General features: G+C 37.4%; 1 protein-coding gene across 5 annotated transcripts in view; it reads right to left on the bottom strand.

The window, feature by feature from the left end:
- CPNE4 (copine 4) overlaps positions 1–24,574 on the bottom strand; it is a 318,853-nt gene that overhangs the window by 19,964 nt on the left and 274,315 nt on the right. For 4 of the 5 annotated variants that reach the window (XM_081971083.1, XM_081971084.1, XM_081971085.1 and 1 more), the window contains 2 exons: positions 12,826–12,912; positions 11,476–11,535 (listed from right to left, as the gene is read on the bottom strand). The exons of the other annotated variant lie outside the window; for it this stretch is intronic. In XM_081971083.1, coding sequence (XP_081827209.1) covers positions 11,476–11,535; positions 12,826–12,912 — 147 coding nt within the window. The remainder of the gene's footprint in view (positions 1–11,475; positions 11,536–12,825; positions 12,913–24,574) is intronic. 5 annotated transcript variants of the gene reach the window in all.

The raw sequence follows: 24,574 nt of genomic DNA, 5'->3' as shown, positions 1-24,574 counted from the left end.
GCAGATAGCCTGTCAAGGGTGTTTCCAGAAGGACATGAAGCCAGGGGTGAACCTGAGTTGGAAGAGCAGGTACATACAGTGTTAGTGAACATGCCAATATCAGACGTATGGCTGGAGAAGATAAGACAAGACACCAAACAGGATAAAGTACTAGCAAAACTAACTCGTGTCATGTGCAATGGCTGGCCATAAAAACGCAAGAAGCTGTGTCCTGAGCTGCCGGAATTCTGGCCTGTGAAAGATGAACTATCCATTCATGTGGATATCATATTAATGGGTGACCATATTCTTATTCCTAAGTCACAGCAGGCAGAAGTAATGGAACAAATTCACCAGGGACATTTGGGCATTACTCTGTGTAAGAGCAGAGCACGGGAGGTGGTTTATTGGCCTAATTTGGACTCTGATAGTGAGACAATTGTGAAGAAGTGTGATAACTGCCAGACATTTCAAAAAAACAATGTGAAAGAACCCCTTACATCATGGAATGCTCCTTCACGGGCATGGCAGAGACTGGCTACAGATGTTTTTCATTTTGAAGACATTCACTACCTGATGGTAGTAGACTATTACAGCAAATACTTTGAACTAGTGCAGCTGGGAAGTCTAAAAGCATCAATAGTCATATGGGCTTTTAAGACAATACTTTCAAGACATGGAGTGTGTGGAGAACTTGTGTCTGACAATGGGCCACAATTCTCATGTGCTGAATTCCAGTGCTTCCTGCATGAATAGGAAATCAGGCACAAACCCACAAGTCCTTATCATCCACAGACCAATGGCCTAGCAGAGAAGTATGTTGGCATAGCCAAATCCATTATACAGAAAGCACAATCATCAGGGCAGGATGTGTACTAAGGCCTGTTAAATTATCGTGCAACACCCATTGAAGGTTTATGCTCACCGGCACAGCTGCTAATGGGGAGAACACTGAGGACCACAGTGCCTATTGCACCACATAAATTGCAGCCGTATTCCATCCCACATGAGCGGGTAACAGCTCAGAGGATCATAAACATGAGAAAGCAAAAACTGTATTTTGGTAAATCTACGAAGTCCCTTCGTCCACTGTGTGCTGGGCAAGCTGTGAGACACAGAGTCACTGGGAGAACATGGGAACCTGCTCGAATTGTCAGAGAAGCCAATTCACCAAAATCATATGTAGTTGAAACCAAGTGTGGACAGCAACTGAGAAGAAACAGGCATCATCTTCATCCAGACACTGCTGCTGATACTTCATCAGAGAAGCAAATAACAAGGAAAATGAAGTGCAAACGCATGATGGCACAAAACACCTGAACATGGATATACAGTCTACCGAGAATACCAAGAATAACGTAATGCTGGGAATGACTCTCAACTTGACAGCAATCCTACTGCTGGATGAGACAACGGTTACTTTCTCTCGCTATGGTCGAGCTATTAAACCAAAAATATGGAAAGACTTTGTATCATATTAGATGTTTTATATTTAAGAGGGAAGATGTAATGATGTGTATGCTTTATGTTATATCTTAAGTTCAATTGTTATGCCCAGTTCTTTATGCATGTTAGGAAACAGTTAACATTTCTAGTCATGTGATCTGGGGACAAGAAGTAGTTGTAAGATGGCTGCTGCTGAGTAAAGACAAGCCTCTGGTTCAAGCTCCTTGTTGTCTGCCTTTACTTGTATTAAATCATCACAATAAGTATTCAGCCACTTGGCAACTGGTATTTATGTTCACCTTTATGACCTTTTGACAAGCAAAATCAAGGGAAATCAGATTTACTTAACAGCTGTGTTACTATAACATAACAACTGCAGTGATTCACTTAACAGGTGTGGCAAGAAAGCTTGTAAATTGAGGAAAAATAACTTAACAACTGTTTTGCTTAACAACAGAAATTTTGGGCTGAATTGTGGTTGTAGGTTGAGGACTCCCTGTACTTTCATGGCCTCATATCCTATCACGATCAATGTCAAACAAGTTTATTGTGCAACAGATCTATTTTGTGCTACATTTCCAAACCAACTATTGGTTATGAAACCAATTCCTTTATAATGTGCTGCATTTACCAAAATTGAACATAAGGATTGTTTCTTATATTATAGAAATATAATTTCTTATATTATATATTATTTATTATATTATAGATATGTATATTTTACCAGCCATTCCAGTAAAATACCTATGCAGCTTACAGGAAAGCAAAGAAACATATCAACCCACCAAACAAAAAACAATTCAGAATATAACAACCATTAAAACCAATGCATATTTTAAAGTGCCAATAGCTAAAAGCAAAGTAATTGAAATGATATAAAGAACAGAAATCATAGAAATAATATTTCTGTATCAAATTGAACATTTCATATTTTCTTTTCATTCTAGGTTAAGCTATAAAACTCTTTGGCCATGAAATAACACAATCAATATTGTATAAAATAGCCGTCCCTAATAGAACAAATGAGAAATTAAGATCTTTATGTCAGCCATAGTTTCTAGTGGAGAGATAGAAGTCATGAATAATAAATAAAAAAATAAATTTTAACCTACTTGCAACTCAAAACTAAACACAATAATGATACTAAATTATACGGCATCGAAATGGAACCACATGAATTAGATAAAATAACCCAAAGCTCAGGAAGAAAGATGATAGGGAGAATATATAAATTTCTTCTGAAATATAAAATGGAAGAAGAAATTGTGAAAGAACAAATGGTAAAATGGGTACAGAACTTTGGCTACAATATTGAATTAGATAAATGGGAAAAAGTTTGGGGGACAAATTTAAAAATGACACTATCGGTTGCATACAAGGAAAACCAGTACAGATGACACCTGGCACCAGTAAGGTTAGCAAAAATCTCAGCAAATGCTTCCCCAAAATGTTGGAAATGTGAGTCAACACACGGAACATATTATCACGTATGGTGGACGTGTGAGGAGGCTAAAAAGTATTGGCTAGAGTTAATAGAAGTCAAAATAGATTGGAAACCAGAAGTTTTTCTACTAGGAATAATGACTGCAAAATATAAAAAAGAAATCCAGTATTTAATTTTACACATAATTATGGCAGCGAGGATTGCCTTCGCTCAGAAATGGAAAATTACAAATTAATACCAAGCAAAAATGAAATAATAAGAAAGGTTATGGACTGTGTCGAAATGGACAAATTAACAAAAGAAATCCAGGGAAAAGAAGAAACAGAATATTACCAGATATGGGAAAAATGGTATAGGTGGATGGAGGAAAGAAACAAGGATCAATGAAAGAAGTCAATAAAGTCTAAAAATATAAGTTAAGGAAGAACAGGAAGTTCCTGTTTGTACTGTATCATGTAAACGTAGTGTATGTCAAAGTTTTATGTCTGTATTTTATATGTTTGTAAATTATATATATATATATATATATATATATATATATATATATATATATATATATATATATATATATATATATATATATATATATATATATATATATATATATATATATATGTCATGAATAATAAATAAATAAATAAATAAATTTTATGTGTTAGATTTATATTTCAGCTTTTCTCCAAATGTTCAAAGATATGCATATGTGTCTATATATGAATTAACAATTTCTCCACTTTACTTAACAACTGGGCTTGCAAAACAAGTTACTTTTATCTATCACTTTGCTGCCATTTAATGGACACTTGGAGGTTTGCTGCCCACATATAACAGCTTTACTTTCCAAATGTCTTGTGAGAAAACAAACTTGTACAAGAAAAGTGTTTGTGGTGGGGAATGGTTTTAGAGGCTTGATGAATATTCATATAACATTACTATTTATTACTATTAGTGGGAGATGAACTTAGTTATAAAAAATACCTATCCCAAAACACTGCCCTTTTGCTTATATTATTCTTAGATATTTTGATGGACCTCTGAAGTACAGGATGCATTTAAACTTAAAGGTTATAGACACAGATCTATTAATATAAAAAATCATTCTTGTTTTCTCACATATCATTTTGACTTTAACAGCTGATAAAGGAGGGGAGATGTTTTTTCCTCTGCTATGGTTGAACTGTTGGGAATTGAATATTCTTCTTCTAAATCTCATACTCAAGAGTTTTCCTCTGATTTTTTTTTCTTTTAGTTATTTCTTTTAGAAATAATTTGGTAAAAAACTTGGTTATTTACTCAGGCCTTATGACACTGATGTGTGTGTGTGTGTGTGTGTGTGTGTGTGTGTGTGTGTGAATTTTATCTCTCCATCTCTCATCATGTTTCATCTTCTGTTACATAATTTTAAATTAAATATTTTACATCTTTTTATTTCATGTGCTTTGTATTTTTTAAAGTGAAAACTATGCATACCACTTTGAGAATTGTTCCATACACAGTATAATGCATTGTACGATAGGATTAAACTATTAATCAAAATATTAAGTCACTTGAAAATTTATCATTCTTGTCTTTTGCTGCTCTCGTTTACATTTGTTCACAGATATCTAAAAGGCGTACCTGGATTATAGGGGAAATCCTACAGGGCCTTTGAACAGGGGTGGAATTCGGCAGGTTCTGACAGGTTCTTGAGAACTGGTAGCAGATATTTTGAGTAGTTCAGGGAACTGGCAAATACCATCTCTGGTTGGCCCCAGAGTGGGGTGGGAATGGAGATTTTGCAACATCCTTCCCCCAGGAGTGATGTGGGAATGAAGATTTTTGCAATATCCTTCCCCAGGAGAGGGGTGGGAATGGAGATTTTGCAGTATCCTTCGCCTGCCATGCCCACCAAGCCACTCTCACAAAACTGGTAGTAAAAAAAAAAGAATTTCACCAGTGCCTTTGATACAATTGGAATATTCATCCTCTCTCTCAGGGTAAGTTTAAACTTAGTTTACAGCCAAAGACCAAAAAGGAAGAAAATATATAGTAATACTCATCATCATAAGGAATAAAAAGTAAAAGATTGGAAAAAATGATCTAATATGGTTGAGATTTTCCATATGACCCTTTAAATTAAAAACTAAGGCAAAACCATCTGTCTTTCCTACTCTGCTGGAGAGTATATTAAAAAAAGTGAGGCAGATTTTAAATATTAGACAGAAAAAACTAATTAGCCTGGTTAAATAAATCTAAGCAGAACTATCTTCAACCAGGTAGGTTATCACTGAGAAACCAATTGAAAAAAAAAGGGGGGGGGTAGGAGAGGAATTAAATTACCTGATCCTATTGAACAAAGTCAAAGAGGACTTTTACAGAAGACCAAGGAGCAATTGAACCCTTAGCACAATTTAAGACATATCTGATATTTTCCAAGCAATATTTTAAAATCAACATACTCCAATTAAATTGTATTTCTTTGTTTTACTAGTTTAATCAAACTTATGGCAGTAGAACAATTTTTTTAAATTATGTAATAAAACTAAATAAAAGCTTTTCCCATTACATTCATTTGTTTGATTATAAGACTGAAGCACTGAGAGTTTAATCAAATACCCCAGTCTCAGGTGCTCTATCTAGGAGAACCAGAAGGCAAACTCAAATTACAGTAATGGCAGTATTAATGATACAGATTATAAAAGTAGCTGCAAAAATATTCAACATCACTACATGGTATGTAGATCGTGGTATGTTATAGTTTTATAATACAACTATACTCACACAACATGGAGAAAAATTATAATTTAAGTTCCAGAAATGTTTTTCTGCGACAAAATTCTGCTACTGAAAAGATTTACTTTTTTACCATTGTATTTCTTGCCTATGCTATGGAACACAATTGCTATCTTTTTCCTAAAAACTTCAAATTTCTGAAGTTACAAATAGCACAGGGTGTAGATTTTGGATTCCTATTGGAATCAATTACAAGACAAATGTTATTCTGGTACAAAAGTAACATATCTTTCGTTACTCAGACCCTTGGGCTCATTTTAAGATGCTACATCTATTAAATAGATTAGATACATCTATTAGATAGATAGAATGCATTGATGCTACTCCATTTCCACTGGAATTATTATTATTCAGTATTTAGGAAGCTTCCTTTGTACCTGGGATGACATTTGTAAGAATCAGGGTGTTTTCTATGATAGTATTTAGTTTCCAACTTTGTTCTACATGGTAACTTTGAAGACTTATTTCTACCAAATCTGAGTAGGATAATGAGATGGCTTTAATATAATTTTCCCAAATCATATCTTTTATTAGGCTTTATGCATTTTTCATCTCTTTTCCTTCCCTCTCATCTATGTAAAACTAATGTTTAATTGCTTTGTGGATGACTCATTATCATAACTTTTAAAATCTTGTATACAATTAAAGCCAATAGATTACTCATGCAGAATAGTTTGAAAGTTTCTGTATTTACATGTATCAAAAATCTGATTTTCGATCAAAATATCATTATGCGGTTCATAGTATTTCAGCTTTATACAGTTTTATAAATGAGATATCTGGAACCATTCTGTATATTCTCTTATAGAATATCTTGATTTTTAAACGAGGGCTTTTATCTGAATGCCTTTTTAAAAAGTTTTTTATTTAGTTTTGTTACATAATAAAAAACATTGTGAACAGAGTGTTGTACAAATTCCCCCTTTAACATTCCCATCAAAAGACATAATTCATTTTACATTATATTTCCATTATTTCCAATTTTAGCCCTCTTACTTTTCTTATCCTATTTTCCAATTTTTAGTTTTTAACAAGTACAAACAATATAATTTTTCTTTCCCTTTAAAAATAAACAATTTATCATTTCTTTTCCATCTATTTTCCATTAACAATATGAATCTTCAAGTTTCAAATTTCAAGTTTTATATAATCAACATAATTATTTAACAGCTTTAAGGTTCTTAATATAATTCCCACACATTCTAGTTAAAAAATATTTTAATCTTGTTAACAATATTTCTTTTACTGAATCATATCATTCTACTATTCTCCTATTTCTAAATTTCCTTTTCTTTTCTTCTTCTTTTTATGTATCTTATATATTTTCTTCTGTATTTTCCCTCACTTTTCAATAGATTTTTTAAGTGTCTCTCTCCCAAGTTTCTCTTTCCCATCTCCCTTTATTTCTCTCTTTATTTTTGGCTAATTTCTTTTTCGGATGCCTTTTTCCTCTCTGCTCCACTGAGTTTTATTTTCCATTTCCACCTTGTTAATTCCTTGTTCATTTACACTGCTTGTTTATTCCCCTCCTATTTCCACTTTCAACAGTTTTTCTGGTTCCTTTTCTACCTCTTCGTTACTTTTTAATGTTGCTCCTGCACTTTTTAACATTTCCAACAACTCCTCTAACATTCCATCCTCCACGATCAAATTTAATACACTTTTAATATTTGTATATTTTAGCACAATTAATTTAGTCCTTCTTCTTAGTTCTTCTCTTTGATATCAGATCGCAAGATAATCCAATCCTTTTCCAAAATTCAAAAGTTGTATATTTTCTTCCAGTGTAAAAAGACAGACCACACCCTTCTTCTATTCCTTTGTTTCAAGATAATATTATGTCTCCTCTCTCCAGTAGGTGGCTTTTATTGTTCCTTTATGTAATCAGCCCACTAATTTGTCAATTCTTGTCAGTAGTCGAACCAAAAGTTCAAAGACCATATCCCAATTTTCCTGATCTTCTTCCTTTTTTTAAGCTTTAGGTTTTTCCAATTCCAAATTTATTAATAAAGTTCTTCTTGGTCTCAGTACTCTCTCATTGATAGCTTTCCCCTCCTTTCTTTCTATCCACTGTATTCCAAGTGACGTTTAGCCGCTAGCTTAGCTCCGGAAAATTTTTAAACTCCAAAATTTGTTTCTCTTACTCTTACATCGGCCAATCTTTCTCCGGATCAAACACTCTGTCCGCTTCTCCGCACCTGCACATATCTTGTTCCAGATGCCCCGGCTCCAGAGCAGTCATACGAAGACGGCTGCCACTCCCACCGCCGACCTCCAGAGAGCTTTGAAACGGATCTGTTGGGAGCTTGCCTCGCTCCCCGCAGGCATCCAAAACGACTCTCCTTGTGCCCCGAACGGTTCCAGTCCACAAAGGACCTCTTGACGATGGCTTGCCAGCTGGGTTTTTGCGTAGCTCAGTAGAGCTCGCTGTTTACCCAGCTGTTCTCGCCGGGGGACTTCCGGGTGTTTCTTCTGAATGCCTTTGTCTTTAAAAGACACACTTATCCATAAAATATAAAATAAAAATCCCAGTTCTTTTGATATGAATGAATAAGGAGGGTATATCTGAATTTGTCTTTACTGCTATTAAATTTATATCTTCAAAAGGCAGATAATAGCAGTGGGATTTCAAACCTACAACATATTTTAAAATAATCATCCACGTTCTGGTCAGATTTATGGGAATGTCACTTTTCCCTTGAGTAGAAATAGCAGCAACTGTTTTCTTTATAACATTTATATTTGATTCAGGTAAGGAAATGAAAATCTGTCCTATAAATTTTATTACCTTAATAGTAATTAAAAAGTGAGTTTTTTTCTTATCAGTATTGCTAATACAATGCTATAGAATCATTTAGACAGTCAATTCTATTTGAAAAATAAAGCTTTCCCTTCAAAGTGACCATAGAATCTTAAAAATGGTTTTGAAAAAAGTGCTTGCTTTTATTTATCAGATACATTCTTTCTAATAAGACATGATATGCTTACAAAGGAGCTTCAGAATACCCAATTTGATGCTATAAAAGCTCTCATTAGCTCTTCAAATTAGCAGGTTCATCATACTATATAGCTTTTTGTTCACAAACCTATGCTTAGCAACTTGGCTCCCTCCCCTATCAAACAGCCTTTCAGATCACAGCTGCATTGTATTGTCTGCCCCCTACTTGAACTCATTGAAGACGTAATTAATTTGAAAACAAAGAGAGTGGGCTAACTTGCAAAAAAAATTTCAGAATTCTGCACCTGTTTCTGCAGAAATACTGCCAGTATAAAATGTAGTCCTTAATCTGGTATCAGAATTCTTGTGAATTATGGTTTCTGTTTTCTTCTCTGGAATTTGCCACAAATGTTATAATAATTATTGTATTAAATAAAATCAATTATTAGATAACAAAACATGTGAACAACTTCAGTGTGTGTGTGTGTGTGTGTGTGTGTGTGTGTGTATTTATACATGCCTACAAACATACCTATATAAATTACATTATACATAAAATGTACTGCAGTCCTTCACATGTTATAGGTTAAAAATGATTCACAATTCTAATAATTAATTTTATTTAATTCAATAATGTATATTTAATATTATATACAGATATGAATGCAAATATAGATTCAGTACTTAGTTAATAGCTTTTAAAGTGAACTCTGAAAATTATATTACCACTGATTTCCATGACACGTTAATATTGATTCTAAATCCAAAGGTGCTTTTTTCAAGAGGCAACTGGACTTTCTGTTTTTTCTTTGAAAACCTTTTACTTCTCATCCAAGAAGCTTCTTCAATTCTTTGCTTCTTGGATGAGAAGCGAAATGTCTTCAAAACCTCCCAAAAAGTCCAGTTTGGGACAACCATGACCTGGCTGACTGAGAATCTCCATAGACATCGATTCTAAACATGTTTATCTGGAATTAAATTCCACTGAGTTCAATTGGACTTATTCTAAATTAAAAAACAAAACACTGAAAATCTTATGGCATCTGAATGATTAACAAATGTCTTAATGGCATAAATTCCTATGAACCTTTACTAGATTTAATTTATATTTTTTGAGAATGCCTCTAGAAAAATTTGATTGTCATATTCATATCCATTATTATAGGATACATTTTCTTTTAATATTGTTCCAGAAAAGGTGGATTAAATGAATGTTGGGAGTGAAAATTCATGCTCATAATTTCCTTTAATATCTGGGAAGACCTGTAATCCTTTAGTGTTTTTTTTCAGGACCGTGACTAAACATTTTATTGGCAAGTTATTATTTGATTTACGAAACCAGAAACTTAAACAGGAGACCATTGTTATTTTTTAAAGTTTCATAAGATGGACATATGGCTTTTAATATTTGAGGATTATATGTGACTAGGAAAAAGGAATATCTATAGATTGATCTAAGACAGACTTGTGTACTTTACGGTCCTCCAGGCAACATCTGGCCCTTTGGTTGTGTCTGTCTGGCCTGTGTGAGGTCTATTGGAAATTAGAAATAAAATATAAATAACCATGTCATAGCGGATAGAAGAAGGGGCCGAAACAAGTATAGCTCTCTGCAGTGACCGCCTGTGTGCCTTCAGTTGGCTAATGAACATGGAAGGAGAAGGAGAGAAAGCAATTTTCTGTGACTGCATATCACTCATCCCTCACCTGGATGAGCCTGAGATGGCAGCAATGGTTATTTGTGAGGGGATCTGGGCTCAGGTCACCGTTGCCTAGGTTAAAGCGCTGTCTTGCAAGCAAGTGGGTAGGGTGTAGCTAGACGTTATTGTGCCAGCTCTCCACAACAGTCCCAGTTCCTCAGATTCCCCAGTTGCCAAGTGATCCCTTGGGAACATTAATTAGCCACCCCTGATCTAAGAGCATAGTTTAATCAGTATTTAGTACTTAGTCATGTATCTGTTTTGTTCACCTTCTGTATTTATTTGTATTTAAAAAAAGCTGCATGGAACTTTGACTTTACACATATATGTCTCTCTCTCTGTATGTATGTGTATATAAAAGCATTTCATATTATATATGCATGCATGTATAATATTAAAACATACATTTTGATATTAAAATATATGTTCATATATGTTTACATATGAGCATAAAATTTATATATGACTAAAATGAATTTTAAATAAGAGTTAAAGCAGAACACTTCTTTCACAAATCTCAAATAAAGCTGGAAGGACAAATGTATTCCAATTGACAATTCAGTTGAAAAGTGAAAATGAATGTATGTAATTTGTATTAAAATGCACCAGCATTTTTGGAAATTTTATTTCCAAAAACAACAGTATCAATCCTCAAACATGTGGGCTTTACCAAAGTTAGAAAAACCAACTGCCCAAAGAACAAACTTTTAGATGTATATTTGTTGTTGTTGTTGTTAGTTGCAAAGTCATGCCTGACCCATCGCGACCCCATCGACAACGTTCCTCCAGGCCTTCCTGTACTCTACCATCCTCTGGAGGATGGTAGAGATGTATATTATGAATTGATAAATACCCAAAGATTGATACAACCACATCACAGTTTATTTTGAGGCACTGCTTTAGAAAATGAGCATCTAACTTATTGTATTAGTTATGCAAATGCCAAACATTTATAGGCAAAATTAAATTTGACATACTATCAAGTTTTCATTATTAATGAATGTAATTTATACATACTATTACATGTAAAATATGTTATATTTTTCAACAGATTATTAAAAATTAAATATTTTAACACATGTATATCTTATCTGAATTCAACAAAACCTTGCAATATTACTTCTATTACCTGTGTGTAAAATAATATTTGCATTGTGAAAGATTTTGTCTTTTTAAAAAATAAACAAAATACTTACTGTAAACTGTATTTGGCAGCCACCCATTATGTAATCTAAGAATGAATGCATCTTGTGAATCTGGAGGAAAGAAAGTCAGAAATTTGGGTTTAAAACCATGTGTTCTTAAATATTTCCCTTTTATATTGGAAGGTATATTTTTGTAGCCATTAGTAACTTAAAGACTATTGAGAATAAGTGATACAGGAAATATTGTACCTCATGGTAAAAATAAATATTCCTTCCTTTTCCCTACCTTTATATAAAGGAGGGGGGAAAGACTTTCAAGGCTAAGAATCATAGCATAGAATTGTTTTGAAAGAGAGTTGAAAATGATGTACTCATACAGGGTTTCTTTTAGAAAGAAAATAGACATAGATATGTATTTTAATGGGAATGAATTGGGGATTTCCAGAAACAGATGATGTTCTTTGTCCCAAAGGTGGTTTTTCAAGAGGCAACGGGACTTAAAAGTCCAGTTGCCTCTTGAAAAAGCAGGGTTATGGAGAAAAAATTCTCCCCATAGCCCTGAGAGTTTGTGGTGTTTTCCATCCATATATAAACCAGATCAGACAATATCTCAATTAATGTCTCAATTATAAGAAGTTTTTCTCAATCCTCCATCTGGATGCCAAGTGATTACATTTCCAGCAATTTCAGGCTAATTTCATCATTTGGATTACTAAAACATTAAACTTTTATTCATTTAAAACCAATGCAGTTAAATTATGGATGGTTTTGAAGTAACTTCAGTGCATCCTGATGTTAGATTAATCAATACCATTTTCTTTTTTATTAGATTATCCATTTAATTCCTGAATTTGAACACAACAAAGTTCAGTGATGGTACTAATCCTTGTCTTACATTATCTAGGTTCTGAAGCTAAGTATGATTGCTTTAGTTAGTATCCGCCTGGGAAACTACCAAGATTAGCAGATATTATATAGAGGTCAAAACATGTCCTTGAAGATGACAAACACCAATATACTAATTCTTTTGATATGCCCAGAGGTCACCAGAATTTAATCTTAATTCAGAAACTTGAATAGTATATTTATAATTAAGCAAATGTATTCCTTTGAATATACAAGGCTAACAGATTGAATGTATGAGGGTCAATGCCCATTTTGGATTTGCAGCTGTCAACCCAATGAAAATGTTGATCTAGCATGATGTAGCAGCATCTGGTATCCTACCTTTGGGAATCCCAAAATATGCATTTTTATGACATGTTCTATTTTTGACATATATAAAAATTTACAAAATATGGACAGAAGGACCCAATTCCCTCTCCTATGTTTACTTTCATTATGGCTGTTAAAAACAATACTTTCACATTCATTATTAAAGCACTGCTTAAATAAAAGCACCTTGCACAGATTAAGAATGACGATGCCAGAGTTTTTGTAATTCTTCTTCTTTACTTTATACTTGGGGTTTATACACTCCCACTGAATCTGTGAAAACACAAGTCAGAGCATGAAAGTCCTGTCTTCATTTATAATTTATTCAGATTACATAATGTGCAGTTGAATCTATACAAAACATCACATAAAACAACCACAAGTGATCAGAATAAATCTGTAAATATAATTTCAGTTACTTGAGAATGTTGCTACAGTAACTTTGATGTGGCATGCTCTTTTTGCAAAGCTATTCTAGTACGGAATATGCTACTCTGTCGTTCCATCACAGACCAAGATCTAAAATTGTAAAATGTAGGGCATAACACAGATGGTCAAAAGCCATATTGATTGCTGATCTGCAAATGAAATTTGTTTCTGAGTTCATAGAAAATTCATTAAGATTTCTTTGACATTTTCCATTTTGAATCTACACACCTTCCGCAAGAATGCTTAGATCAAGTTAATGTCAATCACAGTTCTGGGACAAGCAGCCAGACTGTATCAGCATCCTCTGATTTATATCAAAACTCTAACTAATTCAAAGGCTTGCCGCTAGAAAATTCCATTGCGAAACCTGTAAAATGTATATGTATTTTATGCCAACTCCATCACATCTCTCATAACAGCCAGTATTCAGAAATTCACTTCTCCTTCATTATTTTAACTAAATCTATTGATACAACTTTTGGAAGAATAGTCCAAAATAGACCCAATAATAAATTTTGTAATCTGTAAAGAAAGAAGTGCTTTCTTTTGGTCATAAAAACTGAAAATAATTACGTAAATATTTTGTAATAACCATACAAAATTTGGCCATTGTCCCAATCTGTATACTTCAGCTTCCTAAATTTCTAGGATGGCCATGGTAGCTAGACAGTCTAATAAGTGGTCCATACACATGGAGGACACTGCAACAGGCTGCTTTATATGACCATATTTCCCCTAGTGTTTTCTAACTAGTTGAGCCAATGAGTTGCAGTATTACCTTGTTGACATATGCTTTAGTGATATCCAGTCCAGTGGCTTCTTCTGGAAGAGAATTACTGGCGCAACAAACTAAGCACTGAATCTCAGATCCTAAATTATTCTTATTAAATAGTCTAGTCCCAGTCTTAAGAAATTAAGTACCATTCCCTAGGGCGGTCTTCCTCTTCCTTAACTTTATGCCTTTATGCCATATATGTTAGTCAGCACTGCAATTGTCTGGGCTGAATTGAAATCAAGGAAACTGAAATTCATCACATCTGGAGGACATAATATTGGGGAAAGTTGGTCTAGTACAAACAAAGAAATGTTGAGACTAATAGTTTAAAGTCCTAATGTGTTAATATAAAATTTATGCATATAATGAATAACTAAGAAATTAATTTAAACTGAAATAATATTGAATTAATTCTAAATGAAATATATTCCCAAATATACAAAATGAAGATATTTTATGGCTACTTAATATATTAGACACTGATAGTGATTCATTCTCCATTCCAGTCAAACCAGAACTTTAAGTTTTATCTTTTTATTATTTTCATTTTTATCCAATAATATAAATTTATTTTTCTGCCTATCTTTTCTATATATGTTTATTTGAAGTTATTCCCGTTCAGTCCATTAGTAGACTCATCTGCTTCTACAAGCATTTAATCTCTGTGAAAATGTTTAATGGATTTGAACATATTCTTTGAAGGGTAAATAATCAGCCATGCTAAGAGAGGCCACTTAGTGCTACAGTCAAGTTTGCTTGAAATGACAATTTACACTTATAACACAATCTGATATTTAGCAATTCACTCAGTTCAATGGAATATATTTCCAAATAAGTGGGCAAAACCTGTGCAACTTATTTGGGAATAAGTTCTACTGAACTTATTGGTATTTTGAACAGAAGTATACAAGACTGCACAGGAAGGAGCAGAGACATGTTTATCTATGGTGATCAAAGAAGTCTGGTAGCACCTTTTTGATAAATACAATTTATTAAAAGGTATATAATTTTGTGAGCATTATTTAAACTAGGAGTTAGCAACCCTTTAGTAACCCCAAAAGACTCAACATTGCTTACATATGTACAGAAATTTGTTTTATAATTGTTTTTATTTCCCTTCTAAGCCTGTTTTAGAGCTTGGTATGTTTCTACATCAAAATTGGAACTCAGTCTTCTGAATATTGGAAACATAGATACAGAAGATCACAGCAGGTTGTAGCAACTAGTCAACCTTGGGGAATTCAAAAAAGCTAAGTAGAGTCAGATCTGCTTGATAATTGAAGGGCAACCACTCTAGGAACATAATAAATATTATGATAAACCATGTGTATGTTGTTGTCAAGAAAATTGCATATTCTCCATAGTGGGGGGAGTAGCATCCAGGCTGGGTTGACTTCATCCGCACATTGATTGGACTGAGTCTCACAAGACAGTTAAGCCATGCCCCTGTTGCCAGGCGGACCCAGCTTCCGACTCAATGTGGACGGATGTGTCATCAAGCTTCTCCTCAGAGATTTCTGAAATTTAGTATTAATTGCATCTTTACTGTTCAAGAATTGTGAGTAGTCTGAAAAGGTGTGGAGTACACAGTTGGAGATTGTGACATTTCGGCCTTAGCCCCTCAGGGGTGGCAGCCGAGGTTGCTTGGGTCCCTCAGCCAAACTGTCCATTGACAGGGCTTGCCTGGAGGCTGATTGAGTCGCTTCCCATTTGAGCTACACCTTTGACTGAGACTTTGCTGCAGTTTAGATATAATCTTAGGGATTTGGCTGTCAGAGACTTCTAGCAGCGCTGGAGCGCTCCACTGCTCCTCTTTGAGTTGAGCGGTGACTGCAGCTTTGAAATCAGTCACGGAGTGCCCACACAGCTTGTTAACAAGCATCAAAAACAACAGAGGATGCTAATTCGCCCGGGGGAGGTTTTTCACCCAGGAGAGCAATTTTGGACAGTTTGAGTCAGCGGGGAAGCGCACGGCAGCTCTGAGAAGTCCAAGCCACTTAGCCTCAGACATTGGAGCGAGCGCTGAGGCTGTCAGTTGAATTTGGCGGGAATCGCCATTTTGAACCGCTGTCAAGCTGCCTATCAAAATGGCGGCCGCCAACAACATTTTGGATGCTGAAAAGAGCCAGGTCCTCGCAAATATGGCCATTAGCCCCTATGTCAATCTAGAGGCCCCCACAACAGCATCTGGTCCTGTGCCAGATGTGGCCCCAAGGGGAGGGGGGGTGTAAGGCCAGCAAAAATACCAAGCATGTCTCTAACTCTCCTCAGGGCAAAAAAGCCAAGCCCACTTCCAAGTTTGAATGCGAAAAACATAAAGCATTAGAGCGCATCTATAAAAAGGCCAGCAGCAAGAAGGCTTCTTTTGCCCTAGCCCCTGATAAGAGGCTTTCTCTAGGGCAACGGTCAGCACCATCTTCGCCTGGAGGAGTGGCAGAAGGGGATCCTTCCCTCAATTTAAGAATTCCCATTGACACCTCGGGCCTTTGGGGGTCTACCCAGGGATGGGAGTCACCCCCACCTCACCCGACCATTGAAGTAGTTGACCAATCCATTCCCTCTACTTCTACAGGGGTGCGTCATGATCTAATGTCCAACATTAGCATTCCCAGCTTTCAGGACATGATGTTCAAAGCCTTCCAGCAGTGAATGGTGGCTGCTTTTCAGCAACCTCAGATTCAAACTTACAGGGGGCCAATCCCTAGAACTCCAGACTCTCCTGCTCAATCACAAGAGGAGCAGGAGTCAGATTCGGAGTAGGGTGAAATTAGAGAGGAAAAACTCTCTGAAGATGAAGGCATGCCTCCCTCCAAGCCAACTTTTTCTGGCCTGTTTTAGCCATTTTTGTTTAAGTCCTTATTATTCAAGGCTAAGGCATCTGCAAAATTCGGAGACAAATCATCAGAGTCATTGGTGCAACCACAGGGAATATCTGCTGAGACTATCTTTGCAGAGCAAGCCATCGAAGCTGACACGGTGCCCGCTCCTAAGATCTTCCTTTACCTGGTCAAGTGACAGTGGGCGTCCCCCACTTCGGGGCCAATGCCTACTTCACATGATAAGACATTCTTTAATGTGGGCAAAGACATGGCCCAGGTGCTATCACAATCTGCTATTGATGCGCCAGTGACTGCCTTGCATACCTCTGAAAATATGCTTGGGGCACCGGAGGATGTCTTAAAACCTGAGGACAAAAAGCCGGACCTCACTCTACAGAGGGGCTATCAGGCAGTGGCCTGGCAGTGAGAGCGGCCATGACCGCTTCCTTCTTTAACCGGTCTTCTTTGCTTTGGTTGCAGGATCTCCAACAGCGAATCCCGATAGCAGATGTCAGGGCCTACCAGGACATTAACAAGTTGGTGGCAGCCACCAAATTCTCCTCAGATGCCACTCTGGCCGCAGCCAGGTTTGCCTCTAGGGCGATTGCATCTTCGGTAGCATCTCGGGGATTGCTATGACTAGGGCAGTGGCAGCCGGACATACGTCATAAATGGTGTTTGGCGTCAGCGCCCTTTGCTGGGAGGATCTCTTTTCGGTACTGCTCTTGACCCCTTTTTGGTAGAAAACAAAGACAAGTGGAAGGTGCTTCCCTCCGCACCAAGGAAAGGCAATTTCTGCCCTGCACCATATCCCCGATAGTCTACCTTTCGTGCTCAAGACTACGGGCCTCCTTTTGGGGTCAGGATTACAGGTTGTCCTTTTGAGGTACCGAGTTTGGATACTCAGGATTCAGACAGTATCAGGGAGGTTACGGTCCTAGGCAGAAATACCAGCCAGATCGACAGCAAAAGAGTAAGACAGCAGAAGTGTCCCTTTCAAGGTGGCGGAGGGGGCAGCGGCGGGTGCTCCTACTGTAGAAACTAGGTCTAGGCCCAGCTCCCCACCCATCGGGGGATACTTGGCTTATTTTGCCAATTGTTGGGATTTATCTTCCTCAGTTCAATACACTATTAGATCAGAGCTCTCCCTGGAATTCCTCTCCAGCCCCCTGAGGTTTTTCCGGACTTGTCTAGTCTCCAATAACCTGACCCGGAGGCAGCTTATGCAAGAAGCCATTCAACATCTATTGGATATTAGGGCTATCCAGCCTGTGCCTCCAGAACAACAGGGTCAGGGTTATTATTTCATTCTTTTCGTGATCCCAAAGGCCTTGGGCGGCTGGAAAGCTATTCTACACCTCACGCATCTCAACCACTTTGTGCGCTATCAGAGGATTAAAATGCACTCACTGCATTCTATCCTTGGGAGTATAAGGGAGGGGGATTTCCTCACTTCTATAGATCTTACTGAGGCATACCTGCACATACCCATAGCACCTGATCACAGGCAGTATCTTAGGTTTTGTTATCTAGGGCACCACTTTCAATACAGGGCATTACCATTTGGATTGTCATCTTCACCCAGGGTGTTCACAAAGATATTGGCGGCACTGGCAGAATACCTGAGACAGATACCTATACGTCTCCAGTGCTATTTAGATGACATATTGTTACAATCCACCTCTGTCAAGGGTGTTAGGAGAGATCTAGACATTACCATGTCCACTTTGAGAGCCCATGGTTTTTCTATAAATATAGTTAAAAGCTACTTACAACCTACCATAAGGCTGATTCATCTAGGGGCCTTGGTAGACACAGTGTCAAGCACGGTCTTTCTGTCGCCTGAGAGACAGCAAAATCTTAGGGAATTGGCTTCCCAGGTCATCAGGGAGAGATGGGTGTCCTTGGTCACTCTGTCCAAGTTGTTAGGTACCATGGTATCAGCAATTGGCATCGTCCCTTGGGCACATCTCCACACCAGAGACCTTCAATGGTTTCTTTTACCATTTCAGCGAAGGCTCATGAGCTACTCCCAGGTCAAAGTCAACTTGCCAGCAGAAGTATCCCATTCCCTAATGTGGTGGAGATCCCCAGCAGTCTTCAAGAGGGAATATTTCAGGAGCCCAGACCGAGTGACAATCACAACGGACGCCAGTCTGTTCAGATTGGGGGCCCATCTACAGGAACAAATAGTGCACAATGGAGCCAGGCAGAACTAGCTCACAACATCAATTGGTTGGAACTCAGGAGAGTCCGCCTGGCTCTCCAACAATTTTGCCATTCTGTCAGTGCCCCATGGACAATAAAGCTAACAAGGCTCATATAAATAGATAGGGAGGAACCAGTCCCTCATGATGTAGGCCAAAAGACTGCGGCTTTGGGGCGAAAGGAACTTACTATCAATCACTGTGGAGCATATAGCAGGGGTGGACAATGTAAGGGCCCATTGGCTCAGCTGCACCAAGGTGGACAATTTGGAGTGGCAGCTACAGCCAGTGATCTTTCGGGCGATTGTGGACCTCTTTGGCCACCCAGAAGTCGACCTATTTGCTTCCCCACGCAATCTCAGCTCCCTCAGTTTTACTCCTGGTTTCTGTCTCTGAACGTGGGGGGGGGAGTAGACACTCTCCACTGCAGATGGCCCCAGGGACTCCTTTATGCTTTATCACCTTTGCCCCTGACCACCAGGGTCATACAGAAGTTCATAGGGGAGGGGGCAGAAGTGGTGATGATTGCTCCCCTTTGGCTCCAGCAGCCTTGGTTCGCCGATCTCCGGTCTTTATCAGTGGGCAGACCCTGGAGGATCCCTCGGGAAATGATTTCCCTCAGCCAGGGATTGCTGGAGCATCCGGACCCTCAGTGGCTCCAGTTGACTGCCTGGTGCTTGAGTGGGGCATCCTGAAGGAGGACAGATATTCCTCCAGGGTCATACAGATTGTTCAGGCTGTCCGTAGATCGTCCATGGAGTGCATCTACAGTTCTACATGGTGCTCATTCTGCACACGGTGTGCCAGTCAGAACCTTGACCTGATACGGGCTACAATTCCACAGGTCTTGGACTTTCTTCAAGTAGGACTAGATAAAGGGCTGGCTCCTAATACCATTAGGAGACAACTATCGGCAATATCTTCTGTGTTACTTTGTGAAAGGTCACAAACACTGACTCAACATCCTATGGTCAAAAAGTTTCTCAAAGGGGCTTCTAATCTTAAGCCACCCATGGTACATAGATACCCTTCTTGGGATTTACACAAGGTGCTGGATGCTCTTACCGGTGCCCCCTCTGAACTGCTATGGAAGGTGTTTATCAGGTTCCTTACACTCAAAGTGGTCTTTTGGATATCCACTAGATGGATATCTGGGCTGCAGGCATTGTCTACCAGGGATGATTTATGTGTTTTTCATCAGGACAGAGTGATTTTGAGGCTGGATCCCTCGTTCATTCCCAAGGTGTGCTCTTGTTTTCATCGATCTCAGGAATTGGTTCTACCTAATTTCTGTCTGGGTCCTCTTACCCTTTAGAGAAAAAATGGCACACCTTGGACGTGAGGAGGGCTCTGAGAATTTATCTCAAAAGAACGTTGTCGACTAGAAAGACGGAAGCATTATTTGTTTCTTTCCAGCCGGGATCCCTGGGGAATAAGGTGACATCTACTACCATAGGCAGGTGGTTGAGAGCCTGTATTGCAGCTGCTTATCAGGCACAGGGGGCACAGGTACCAGGGTCTATCACAGCCCATTTCACAAGAAGTGCGGCTACTTCAGCAGCCTGGGTGTACGCAAGCTTCTTTGACTGAGATTTGTAGGGCTGCTACGTGGGCATCTCCTTCATTGTTCATAAAGAACTATAAATTAGACTCTTGCTTCTGCTGATGCTGCCTTTGGATGCCAGGTATTACAGTCCGTTCATAGAGATGGTAGTACAGCATACCATGTATAGATCTTGTAAATATCATGTATAGTCCCTTCTAGGGGATGATGGGCTTTGGTACATCCCAGCCTGGATGCTACTGCCCCCACTATGGAGAAAGGGTGTTGGTCCTTACCTGATATGCCTGTTCTCATAATGGGGGAGTAGCATCCAGCCCCTTCCTGGATTTGTCATGTATTTCTTGGCCATTCAATTTCTATTACTACTTGTGTTTTTTTGTAAAAAATAAAAAGGTTTTAAAACTGACAATTGTCTGGAGAAGATGACACATCGAGTCTGATAGAGTCCTTCACCAGAAGCTGGGTCTGCCTGGCAACAGGGGCATGGCTTAACTGTCTTGACAGAATCAGTCCAATCAATGAGCAGATGAAGTCAACCCAGCCTGGATGCTACTCCCCCACTATGAGAATAGGCATATCAAGTAAGGACCAACACCCTATCTTGTCCATGTAGTCCCCAGGAAAAAAGTTTGGTTTGAGGAAGACTTTTCTTTGAGAGCTAGGAAAATCTCCAAGAACTCCCCTCCCCCAAAGTGGTTTTGACAACACCACACTGAGATTGGAGGTTCCCTTTTACTATCAAAGTAGTAAAAATAGAATCAAAGATATAACTAGTGTAAATGTTCTGTAATTAATTTCTTCTTATGGCATTCTCTCTTCTTCGAATGGTTACCAGTATTAATTTTGATTTGATAGGCATTCCCATCCAGTTGTTTCAATGTAGAGATTTCAGCATGAATACATGAGCTGTCCTTGAGACTATGTTGATCCTCCTCTCTAATGTAAGAAAATGTGTAATCCCTCTATACCCATGATATAATTTTGGACTCTGATAAAGGTGAGTGCACTCTGCTTATATACACATGCATCAGAGCCTTTGGTTTTTTTTTTAATACACCTAATATCTAAAGGGAAAAAAAAATAGGCTATCCATCTCTGTTTTTGAAATCTGGCTAAAACGAACGTGATCAGTCCAGAAAGAGAACAAGAGGTTTTTTCCTAAAGTAGAAAGCCCAGATATTTGATTATTTCTATCTTAGATCTCAATATGGTATTGAGACCCCCCCCCCCCCCCGACTAAAGAAGCATACAGAAATAAAAACACATGTTACCGGGAAGGTTTTTAAAAATATTTTCTTGTCCTTTTGTTTTCTGGAGTACTTGTTTAAGTTCACAGTACACCCACCTACTTTACCCCCCAAATGTCCTAAAAACAAAACAATATTCTGTACTATTTAATTGAAAACATCATTGATAGAGATACATTAAATTTATCATTCAAATCTGTTCCTTTCAGCTTATTGCACCTATTTTGCTCCATTGGGAATACTGAAGTTTCATTTGCAGCCCCCCAAAATTGGCAAAATGTATTAGTAATCAAAATCAAAGGCAACCGTATTTTTCATAATTTAAGTGTTAGATTTCTAAAAGAAATCTGAAATTCAGAATTTGAGTTCAAATTCAGTGGATCTGAAAGCTCAACTCTTTTTAATCCTGTTATTTTTGTAAGAACAATACAATTTTTAATTTTCTATGAATCCAAAAACTATAATTATTAATATTTCATCCAAGAAAGAAAATAACAATTAGCAGTAGAGGTTTAAGAAACTGGCATGGTCTAAAAATGATAGTCATAATAACATAAATTGTGATTGTCTGTGATAAGTCATTTATTACCAGTGTCAGTAAAAACATTAAGCATATTGATTGATTGATTGATTCATTTAGATAAATCAATAAGTATTACTATGATCAATTATCACTGTAGGATTTTTAAAAAAGATTATTTTGAAGAGAATTTATGTGTGTGGAGTCCTTTCTGAATTTGGCAGGTTTCTTGCAGACATTTCATTGCCAAACATTGTAACATTATCTGTGATGGTGTTTATTTTTTAAATAGTTGTTAAGGTCATACCAATTTAGATTTATGTTGTATGCTACATACCTACAGAAGTATTGGCTTCAGACACATCGATTTTTAAAATCTGTGGATACAGAGGAAAACTACAAAAGTTAAAAGAAGCTTTTTATTTAACTCCTGCTGATCTCATCAGAGGTCTATTGGCTCTAGATTAACTGCCAATGCTAACCACCACCACCCTGACCAATTAATATTTGTAGGTTTTTAAAAAATTGATCTTATCATAACTTGATGCCAAGTTTGCCTCTTTGGATGGGCTATTCCAAATGGCATCCCTGCCATTTTCTTTGCAGTTTAAAGGCAGTACTTGGCCCATGGGCTATTTTTCCAATTTTGCAGCCTAGAATTCTCATAGCCCTAGAATTCTCAAATAGTTCCTTTTCTGCATACCAGCCACAGCAGACTCTACTTAGTTTACAAAATCAGTCAAAGATGACTATTTGATGTCTCTGCAGAGATTCACCATTCACCAATTTTATATTTATAATGAACATATATACAGCTCTGGTAATTATAGTTTCTGAACATCCAAAGCTCAATGTTTGTAGAGTTACATTTTAAAGACAAGTTTATAAACAAAGTTATATAACAGTTCTACTTTATGGAAATTTGCATGGCGAATATAAATGTAAGAATATTTTTCAATACTAATTTCATTTCACTTCATATTCCATTTTGCATTTTTCAGTTATATAATAATCCCACTGCTAATTGTTCAGGTGCAACTTCATTTTAAGGTTATTTTTTACAGTTGAGCAGAGGAATTTTCTTGGCACACATAAATAGCTTTAGCTTCATTTTTATTAACACTTGTTTAAATCCAAGATTAAAAGTATCCTAGCCACAACCAGTGGTGGGATTAAATTGTTTTTACTACCAGTTCTGTGGGCATGGCATGATGTAGTGGGTTGGTGGGTGTGGCAGGGGAAAGATGCTGTGAAATCTCTATTTCCACCCCGTTCCAGGGCAAGGATATTGAGAAATCTTCATTTCCACCCCTCCCCAGGGCAAGGATACTGTAAAATCTCTATTTCCACCCCACTCCAGGGCAAGGATACTGTTAAATCCCCATTCCCTCCCCACCCCACTAGCCTGCTTTCCAGCTCCATTCTCCTGTGCAGGGCAACAGAAGAAGACCCAGCCAATCAGCTGGGACGCCGATCACCTGGGACTCGGGAGGCAGCATATAGATGGAGATAGAGCCAGCCAGAGGTGGTATTTGTCAGTTCTCCAAACTACTCAAATTTCTGCTACCGGTTCACCAGAACCGGTCAGAACTGGCTGAATACCACCTCTGTGACAAACACTCTCCCAACTAATGTTTTGAAATTAATAGATTAAGCAATACTGGATTTCTCTTTTTCATGACAAGCTCTAGTTTTTCAGATACATTGATATAAGAGTAAATGTCAATAGAGATTAGAAAGAAATATTAAGAGTTGTATTCCAATTCACAATAAAATTTGAACCAGATCAGCTCAGCACTATTTTGGACAGATTTGTATTCACTTATACAAATATAAATATATAGACAACTCCAACTCATTGTGTCTTAATTACAAAAGGATCCACAAAGTTTTGTCCCCAATTTGCTGATACCATAGATAGATACACATACCACAAAGATATAATAACACTTTTTGACGTAGAACATCTTGGTGAAAATAGGATGTAGAAGGAATATTTGATTCTGAAATCAGCAAGATATTTTAGGATAACAGTAACACCAGCAGTCCAACAATTATTGATCACTCGAGTCCCAACCTCTCAACAGAGTGGGAGATTATGGGGAGAGAACTCATTGGATAATACAAGAGACTGACTGAAAAAACTTGGAGCCGGTTGGACATTGCTGGTGAAACTACACCTACAATAGGTTATCAGGAGCTAATGGGAATACTTCTAGCAAAGATGAGATAACTGGTCAATTGACAATAAGCCAAGATATTTCCCGAGCCTCATAGTTATCCTGCAAAATGAATTGAGTGGTTTATGCACAGTGCTACTACTTACTACAACAATGTTTCATATTCATCCTAGTTCCTTTATCATGTCACTATA

Source organism: Natrix helvetica (genome assembly GCF_964273705.1).
Source record: "Natrix helvetica genome assembly, chromosome: Z".
NCBI classification, from domain to species: Eukaryota; Metazoa; Chordata; class Lepidosauria; order Squamata; family Natricidae; genus Natrix; species Natrix helvetica.
This window is presented reverse-complemented; position numbering and strand designations above follow the sequence as displayed.